Source organism: Accipiter gentilis, chromosome 6 (assembly GCF_929443795.1).
Source record: "Accipiter gentilis chromosome 6, bAccGen1.1, whole genome shotgun sequence".
Taxonomy (NCBI): Eukaryota; Metazoa; Chordata; class Aves; order Accipitriformes; family Accipitridae; genus Astur; species Astur gentilis.
Genome location: NC_064885.1, coordinates 29890338 through 29899823, shown reverse-complemented (window position 1 = coordinate 29899823; position 9486 = coordinate 29890338). Strand labels below are relative to the sequence as shown.

General features: G+C 55.7%; 1 protein-coding gene across 4 annotated transcripts in view; it reads right to left on the bottom strand.

Annotated features, from left to right (window-relative positions):
* Nucleotides 1–377: 377 nt before the first annotated feature.
* The window catches only part of APOD (apolipoprotein D), a 20410-nt gene continuing 11301 nt past the window's right edge, over nucleotides 378–9486 (bottom strand). For 3 of the 4 annotated variants that reach the window (XM_049802285.1, XM_049802287.1, XM_049802289.1), the window contains 4 exons: nucleotides 5411–5564; nucleotides 4994–5115; nucleotides 3061–3149; nucleotides 378–1576 (listed from right to left, as the gene is read on the bottom strand). In XM_049802285.1, the coding sequence (XP_049658242.1) occupies nucleotides 1341–1576; nucleotides 3061–3149; nucleotides 4994–5115; nucleotides 5411–5564 (601 nt within the window). In that variant the 3' untranslated portion in view covers nucleotides 378–1340. Of the gene's footprint in view, nucleotides 1577–3060; nucleotides 3150–4993; nucleotides 5116–5410; nucleotides 5565–6477; nucleotides 7827–9486 lie in introns of those variants that run through there. The other variant, XM_049802288.1, reaches the window with a different exon arrangement.

Below are 9486 nucleotides of genomic sequence, written 5' to 3'. Positions count from 1 at the left end.
AACACGTCCTGCAGATTTACAGTATGCTCATGCCCACATCATTATTTCTTCATGTCAGTGAAAGCAGCAGGAGATGGGGGTCGCTGCCAGCCAAAGCCATGACGTGGGTTTGCTGGCATGGCTCAGGCGATGGGGGAAGCCCGCACATCGGACCCCAGGGGGCTGGAAAGACCTGCAGGCTCCTGGAGCAAACCCTTTAACTTCAGACGTGGTTGCTTATGTTGTATTGTATTCCCGCTCTGGCGGTGCCCTGGCCTCAGAGGAGAGGCAGACCCCGCACGCCGAGCCCCTGGCCTGCTCGAAAGGGTCATGCAGCTGGGAAGGTACAAAAGCTCCCACAAAGCAAGATACTTTGATTTAATTTTTAATGAGTTGCATCAATGCTATTCAAGCAGAGTTGTCGCGGTGCCTGGTGAACACCTGCCTGGGCAGATGCAATGCCAGCAGGCACTTGGCACGTACAAAAGCGGTGAGCAGGATGTCAGGCAGAGCCTGCCGTCTCTCGGTGTTCGGGGAAAAGCCTCCAGAGGAGAGGGCAAGGGAGCAGCCCTGCCTCCTTCTGTCTGCTTACAGGTACTCTCAGAGCTGACCCCTTGGGAGCGCAGGACTAGCCTCACTAGAGGCAAGACAGGACACATACAGACACTGGGAGTGGAGGGATGCTGAATTTCTGGACATTTTTAGACTTTAAATACAAAGGGCCAGATCTGATTTCTAGCAAGGAGGTCCTCTGACTTGGCAGCAACATTCTGCACCAGAAAACATTCAAGACCCCCGGTCTCGGTTCGCAGGCTGTAGGACCGACCCACCGTGTCTGGGCATTGCCGTTGGGAAGGCAGTGCCCACAATGTAGCTCAGACACCGTAGACTCCTAGCAGGCCCAGAAGCATCGAGACTAAAATGGGAAATAAACCTGGAGCTGTGTGATGAAAGGTTTTTCCCCAGGACTAATACTTGCACGTGACATCTCATACCCTTTCCCATCCACATCCTGGAGGACTCACAGCAACAGCAGATCTGGCCTGGCGCTGTGTGACTGCATGCCGTGAGTTACGTCTCGGGAGGGCAGTTACATTGGTCCGTGGGCATCTGCACTTCACGGTTTCTCTTCTTCACCCATTAGCTTTGAATCAGTCAGTTACACTGTGAAAGTCAGGGCGAGACAAAAAAGCGGGGAGAGCGATAGAGGGAACGACAGCAAGGAGTAACTCAGGGCTGGCAAACTACCGTTAGCGAAAGGATTATTACATTTCTCTATTACATAGAGAAATTCTAATGGATAATAAAGAAAGCAACAAAGTTCATCGCTGGCCTGGCGCTGTGTCGCTGTGTGCCGGGAGTTACATCTCAGGAGGGCAGTTAACTTGATCCGTGGGCATCATTTTCTCGGTGTCAATCTTGTAGGACTGGAGAACGCTCTTCAGGTGCTCCACGGTTTCTGGGTGCATGTCAGGAGATCTTGACATAATCCAGGCGTAGTCAACGTGGAAGAGCCAGAGGATGTTGGTGCAGGAGTAAACCAGTGAATAGTTTTCATAGTCGGTGGAGATGACCCAGTAAGGGGCAGAAGGCATGACTAGGAAATAGAAGGGCACAGTGAATGCCATGGGTGACCAACTCTGGACTGCTCTGCAGCACTAGAGCCACGGCTCCTGGTGCTGTTCCCACTTCTGCTGCTCCTGAGCCACATAATTGTGGTCAGTACAGGGAGCTGTAATTTATAAAAGCCTATCAGGTCTCCTTGTTCTGCCCAGAGGGACTCGAGAAAGCCACAGAGGTCTTGCTGGAAAGTTAAGACTATGACCTGAACAGCTTGGATGGGCCACCAACAACCAGCCCAGCTCACACCCGTGTGAGGGTGCTTGCTGTCAGGAAGGAGCCCTAGGGCTGGGAGCTGACACCAGTGATCTGAGGAGTCCGAACCACCACCTCCCTCCCCACCACCCACTGCCCCACACAGCCAGCGGGAGCCTGGGCGGTGGGAATCGGTATGGCTCAGCCCATCCCACCAGCACCAGCCACGTGAGTCAAATTCTGTTCTCCATCAGGCTGCTATGCCCAGAGCATCTGCTCTGATGAAGTACAGCCACTCCAGCTTCAAACTGCCAGGCAGAAAGCAGAGTTGGGTCCAGCGGGCCGGCATAAGTGCCTTGGGATTTATTTCTGACGCACTCAGGAATGCTGGGTGCTGTTCTCTGGGGCTCGTGTCCAGTGAGGATGACAGGGGTTGCACACTCTGCGGGCAAAATGGCCGCGGGTGATGCCTTAGCAGCGCATAATTAAGTCTGGCTGTGCTCATGAACAGTAAGTGTCCTTTGCAAGTACCTCTGCTCCACCCATTTCTCCTAATAACTCTTCTGTGTGAGTGCTATGAAACAGCCAAGGAAAAGGTGTGAGGGAGCAGGTGTGAGGGAGCAGAATAAAAAGGGAGCCAAGAGGAGGCTTCTGGTCACTTTCCAAGTGTTGCTGCGGACAGAGGAAAGTGCTCTGCAACCTAAGTAAAATGCACTGCACCTCGGCAGGCCCCAGTCATTTGTTACATTGACAAGGGAAGAAAACACAAAAACACATTATTAAAGGTTATTAAAAGGTGCTTGTAAGCAGAGGCAGGGTGGGCTGGTAGCTCTACTGCTGTGTTCAGAAAAAGAAGCCTACTCTTGGCCCTTGCAGCAGCTGTGGGGCTGCCTCTCCCACCTCCCCCCCTCCCTGTCTGCATCTGTGAAATGACCTGGAGGGATGGAAATGCCGCTGATCTTTCTGGCTTTGAGATCAGTTGGTGAAGAATGCTCCACCACTGCTGGGGCTGTTGGTGTAAATGATGTATAAATATCACCAAACCACTGCCTGCTGGTCACAACATCTGTCCTAATGTTTTGTCATTGCCCTGTCATGCTGTGCTGAAGTCACCGGGGCAGCTTTGCCTCTTGCTTTGCTAGTTTTGCACCCCTGATGACATGGCAGGGGTGCCTGCTTCATGCAGGCGCTGCCCTCCTGCGCTGCTGAGGCCAGTGGGAACCAGGGAACCGGTGGAGGCTGCGAGCCTCCCAGCCACACACTTACACCAGTTAAAGCGGACGCCCAGCTTGGCCGGCTCCTTTACATCCATGTGCATCATTTCTCCTTCAACTTCATTGACTTTGCCATTGGAACTAAGGGGAGAATGAGAAGGCAAGAAATAAAATCAGGTGAATTTGAAATTATTTTTTTTTTTCCTTCCAATAAATCATCCTTCCTGACACATCCACCTGCCAAGAGGTGGCTGTAACATGTACCAGCTAACCACAAGCATCCCCGGAGGGACAGCTTGCCCCTGGGGACAGTTTCAGCAGCACCCAGGGCACACCAGGTCCGGGGCCAGGCACAGTGGGGCAAGTGCTGTCCTAGGTGAAACCACCCCAGCGCTCCAGGGTGCCTCTCTCCAAGTGCCCCTGCCAGCAGGGTGTACTTCGGTGCCAGGGCGACAGTGACAGAGAATAGGGAGAGCAAGACCCCTCTGCACAGGGCAGGAGGACCCCAGCACTGATCTTGGATGTGCCAGGGAGCAGCTCAACTTCTGCTAGTTGTGGAAGGCCTGTGTTCACGTCTGTTTAATCACCTGCATTTTTTCCAGGTCACGGCACATTCCTCCGCACACAAATTACCTGTTGCTGCTTGGTGAGCCAGGGTTTGTTTCGCTGCTGGTTCAGAGCACTGCCGTGCTGGCAGCAAGCCCTACGACTTGGGCTGCCTGTCTTATAATTGCATTTTTCCCCAGATGCCTCAAGACCTGGACGCTGCCTGTGGGGCAGGAAAGTTTCATGCTTCCCTGTGAAACAGGAACACCCAAGGAGGCAGAAGCTAATGCTGCCAGCAGCAGAGAGAGGTCAAGGGGCTGATGCTGGAGCCGTGCACAGTGCACACCTGACCCAAAACATTCCTGACATTTTAGGGTCCTGAGCTGCTGAAATGGTGACACCAACTGTCAGATTAATCTCTGCAGATTAATGCAGGCGCAAATAAATGGCCAGCTGTTTGCCAGGCGCTGCCCTAGCAGTGGAGCTGCACAGACAGTGCTGCATGGTCAGCAAGCAGCATGGACGCTGCTCTCTGCCGGACACGAGGGATGTGTTGCTACGTTGTTGTTATTGTGAGCCAGAACAAAGTCCCCATGCCATGCCAGGGAGCGCAGGGGACAGCGCTGCGTTCCCCGCTCCATCCCTCTTATTCATTCAGCCACTCACAGCAGCACCCCACAACAGCCGGGGCTGGTGATGGAAACAGATGAATTAATATCTGCATCTGTCCATGCGAAAAGCTAGGAGGGCTTGGCATAATTGCCAACTACCAAGTACAATAAAGGGAACAATCAGTGCATTCACTTTGCTCACTGATTTAAACTGGCAATGGTTGCTGATCCCCTTACGCAGCAGTTACTACCAGTGCAAGGTGAATGCTCCAGAAAAAGGCTGACAAATATTTGCTTAAGTAAAAACGACCCACGTGCTTTACCTTCCCTGACCCTTTGCATTGCTTCCCTTTACTCCGAAGCAGAGAGGACGACAAAGCACAGGCACCTCTCAGCACACAGGGGCGCAAGCTGGTGGCTGCCGTCCCATAACCAGCCCTGTGACCCTCCCTGGACGGGACTTGGGGCATCTGGCTTCTCAGCCATCACTGGGGATCACAAACCAGTCAGGGGAGAAACCCAGGCTCTTTCACAGTGGAGTCACCATGTGCATTTGATCTATTTTCTCACTACTCACCTTGGACAATGAGACAGGCACCTGGTGAGCCCCAGGGAAGCACCAGCAGAAAGCAGAGACCCACATCTCTGCCGAAACCACAGCAAAGCCCATTACCTCAGCAGAGCTACTGCAACCACATGGTGCCTTCCCCAGCACCCCCAGATCCAGAAACAGGCAATTTGGAAAAAAAATGACCACCCAGGATGGCAAGAGAGGTGACAGAAGTGCCACCTCTGTGGCAAGGACATGGCCTGAACACAAACACTTACAGCATCTCCTTGTTGATCACCTTGAACTTCCCGTTCTCCCTCAACGAGTAATTTGCCTGGATGCAGCTTCCTTTCTCGAAACTTGATGGCAGCTTCTCTATCTCATACCATTTCCCCAAATACTGATAGAAGAAAGTCCAGAGAGACACTTTTAGCACAAGAGGGCTGAGGCAGAGCAGCACGGCGTGTTTGCTGGCACCGTTTTGACTGCTCGGTTCATTCAAGCATCCACCTCCATGGCACAGGAGGCTGTAGGGGGTTAGCGGGGTTGCAGACCTGTGCCGGCAGCTCTGGCACAAGGCATCGAGACCAGATCTGCCAGCCCCCCCCCCACGCCCCCGACAGTTTGCCATCGGTCCCATGCCCCCTTAGCCTAACTCGCTACCCGCCGTGAGATTTTTAGAAAGCTTTTCACACCTTGTTGATATCGAAGTTTTCTTGGACTGGTGGATCTGGGCATGGTCCCATGTGAAACATCTGGCCTTTCCCAAAGCCGAGGAAGCCGAGCAGGACCGAGAGCCGCACTGCTGTGCCCAGCATGGCTGCACTGGGATGCAGGCAGGAAACAGACCTGGGGAGGAGGAAAATAGCTGAGCTGGGACTTCCCTGGAGCAGAACTTTGTGTGAAATACGGCAAGAAGGACAGGACAGCTGCAGTAGGGCACCTCGGGGACACGGCAAGGAGAAAAGGATCATGAGAAGAGCACGAAGCCACAGTGCTCAAGCTGTGCCCAGCAGCTCTGCGGGAAGCAAGGCAATGCCTGGTGAGAGCACCTCTACCCATCACCCACACCTGACACCTAGCAAGATACAGGGGTGATAAACCCCCAAGGATACGCAGGAGCATCATCATCTGCCCAAAGCTGAGGTAAGGGGAAATGCAGAGATGTTTGCTATAAAATGCTGGAGCACAAGGAACATGCTCCAGGGCCAGGGCAGAGCCGGGGCCCTGGGTCATGGAAGCAAGCAGTGTACATGTGCAAGAGCCTGCATGGTGAGAGGGACATCCCCACATGTGCCAGGGCTGCCTGGCCCTGCAAGGCAGTGGAGGGACAGGACAGCTGCCTCTGGGGGGTCTCCGTGTGCCAGGATGTACACAGCACTGCAGGGTGGGCAAGTTGGTTGAGACTCAAATCAGCACCAAATAAAACATGAACCAACCCCCAAAAGCATGCTGCGAGGAGGGAAAGGACATGCTCTCCTGTGGAGCAGAGGCAGGAGCTGTGCTGCTCACCCCCAAGCAGCCCCTGGAGCCAGGATGCTGCCCATGTGCTTTGAGGTCTGCTTGGGGCAGGTTGGCACCTACAGACCCTGCAGCATGGGGCTGCTCTGCTTCCCTGGCCAGAAACATCTCCACAGGAGCAGCAGTAGCATTTTCCCCAAGTTTAAAAGAAAAGCCCAGTCTGTCTCCAGCCGCAGGGCATGGGCCCCACTGCGGACACAAGCACAGGTCCCATTTTGAATCTCTTAATTCAGAAACGTACCTTGGCTGATGAGGCGGAGTGATGCTCTGCAGAGGACCAGGGCTGCAAGAAACAGCTCTGTGGTGAGCTCTCCGCCTCGTCGTTTTATAAGCGTGCTGGGATCATCATTATTCAGCACTAGCACAAACCACTCCCTGGTCCTCGACGTGTTTTGTTTTTTTGGCAGGCCAGTCAGCTGCCTTCGATCTGCAGCTGGTACGAAGCTGGAGATGGGCTGCAACTTGGCTGCTCACCCAGGCAAACAAAGGCACCCTACGTGTCTGGGTATCGCTCTGCAGCTGTGGAGCTCTCTGCCATTTGGCTGCTCACAAGAGCCTCAGCCCTGGGTGCAAACAGCAGGGGAAGGGGAGAACTGCCGCAGCCTTTGAGAGGGGCTGGGGACGGCAACGGCTCCTGTCCTGCTCCCTCTGGCCCAGCAGCAGCCATCACCACGCTCCCAGGGGGGATGTGCAACCTCCACTGCCAGGGGCCACTTGAGCCCTGGAGACCCTCCGGGCCACCACAATGTTGTGGTCCCCATCACAGTTGCTTACAGGAGGACATGGGGAGAATTAAGTAGCGGGAGGTATTGCAGGCTCACCTGGGGAGCTACAAGACCTCTCAGCAGTTTTTCCTCTAGATTTTTAAATCTCACTACTAGGAAAGATGCTGGTGCAATTAGTTCTGTGCTGACCTGGCAGTTTTTCCAACAGGTGCCCAGCAAATGACTTTGACAGCAGAGCAGCCATCTGTGAAGGCAGCGAGTCCCGAGAGTTATGCAAGGAAGGTTGAGTAACAGACAGGATGCTCTCTGTGTTTAATTACATTTTCTTTTAATCTAATCTCTGTTGAGACTTTCTCTCTAGGTGTGTTTTTACACGCTGCACCGCGTGCTTTACTCACACATGCACACACACACTCTGGAGCCCCTGGCTGCCCAAATGCCACCCCAAGAGCCACAAAGAGCTCAGTCCTCTCCCTTACTGGGGCCTTGCTGCTGAGGTGTGCCCTGAAACACGGCCGCAGCTGAGGTGCTCCCAGGACCTCGATGGCCATCAGGGCTCAGCGTGGCTTATCCAACGCAGACCCAGCAGCACCGAGAGAGCTGCCACTCCACCGCCCTGCCGGCAGCGCTTGGCATGGGGCAGGGGAGCCTGCACACAGCTCCCTCAGTGGTTTGGCAGCCACCATGTGTGTGTCCCTGATGGGGTTGCTCTGGCTGCCCATGTCAAAGTCAGAGGTGTCCTGCAGACCTTCTGCAAGCCCCACATTCATCTGCACCTCTTGTGATACAAACAGGTTAGAAATCAGAAAACCCCTGGACAGGCACCCTGACCTGAATGGTACGAGCACTGCCATGCTGTAGTGCACTGCAGAGGTGAGATCCACCCCCCCCACCCCCCAGCAGACAGCAGGCTCGGTTTTTCTCCTGAGTTTGGCTGCCTGCATCCTGCAGAGCAACCAGAGGAGAAAGCACTGCAGAATGGCCAGCCTTGGCCACAGCAGAGCATTTGCCCTGTGTGTGTGAGGACATGGGGAAGTGTGTCCGTGTGCGCATCCACACCTGCGCATGAAGCACTCTCCCATGGGATGGAGCGAGGACTCCCTTGCTGTGGTGGCAGCATTTTGCCCTTGAATGGAGAGGTTTTGATGAAGCTTTTCACCCTGCTGCAGCAGGAGGGCCTCGTGCTCGCTCTGGCCTCCAGGCACTGCCCAGCACCCCAGGGCTGCCCTGCAGTGCTGGCCCTGCCAGAGATGTGCCCAGGTGACTGGGCAGTGCAGTTTTGGCTCCCAGCACCCTGCAGCTAAAGTCACACCAGAGCAGCGAGGCGTTCACCCAGCCATGCTCCACAAAATCTGCTGCAGGAGCATGCGTTCGCCTGGGACATGGCCAGGAAGCGATGAGGAGCCAGGAGCCACCAGGAGCCGACACTCCTTAAGCCCCAGCAAGAGCGGGGATGACATGTGGGGTGGGCTTTGCCGTAGCCATCAGCTCCCTCATAGCCAGCACCAAGAGCAGTGGAAGCAAACCTCTGTCTTGGTAGGACACACAGGGGTCCCACCTCCAGCCAAAGGCAGCACCTTCAGAAGCTCAGGGACGGCGCTGTGTGGAGCCTCACTCCTCCAAGGGGCAACCCATGGGTGCTGAGGCACCGCGTGCCTTGAAGCACAGATGACGAGAGCTGACAGCCGAGCTCGCTGCTGGCGCTGGGACCTGTCTCCACGCAAGCGCTGGCTGCGCCTTCCCCAGGGGCACATTTCTGGGCTCTGCCTGACCACAGCGGGAAGCACCCAGGTATCTATCTGCTACTCCTGGGTTGGAATGGAGCAGGCTCGGGCTCCTGCAGCTGAGTCCCTGCTCGGGGCCACCAGGCCAGGCCGTGTTCAGCGGCCACCCCATCCCCAGCACTGCCAGGACTCTCCTGTCATCCAGCCTCCAGCACCCACTGGGACTGCTCACCCGCACAGACCAGGGCCCTGCTCCACGTCCCGCCTGCCGTTAGCCCGGAGCAGGACTCTGCTCGTGAGCCCATGCACCTTCAACGCACACCAGAGCAAGGGTTTGGGAAAAGCGTAACCTTATAATTGCACCTAATTGTGGGGTGGGGAGAAGTCACCTCCACCCGGTAAGCAGTTCGTACCCTGGAGCAGAGGAGGGGAGGCACATCAAAGGGCAGGAAGCTGGAGCAGGGGTGGGAGGACAGGAAGGAGGAGAGCTGGGGGGAAACCAGGGCGAAGCGGGGAGGGGGGCACCAGGCACGCTCTGAACGCTTCATGCAAGAATGAAGCCTCCCCCACATTTCTGGGTGATGAGGCAGCTGCAAGGCAGGCGTACGGGGTGCGTGCACAGCACACGGAGGGAGAAGCGCTGCAGGGGTTGGAGGACACGGCGGCGCAGATGGGGTGCATGGGCAACGTGCACGCGTGGGGAGGCAGGAGTGGATGCAAGGCACACACGGGGTGGGTGAGGTGGCACGAGCTACACAGCATGTCCGGGGGTGGGCAGGTGAGGCTGCCCGGGGTGCAGGG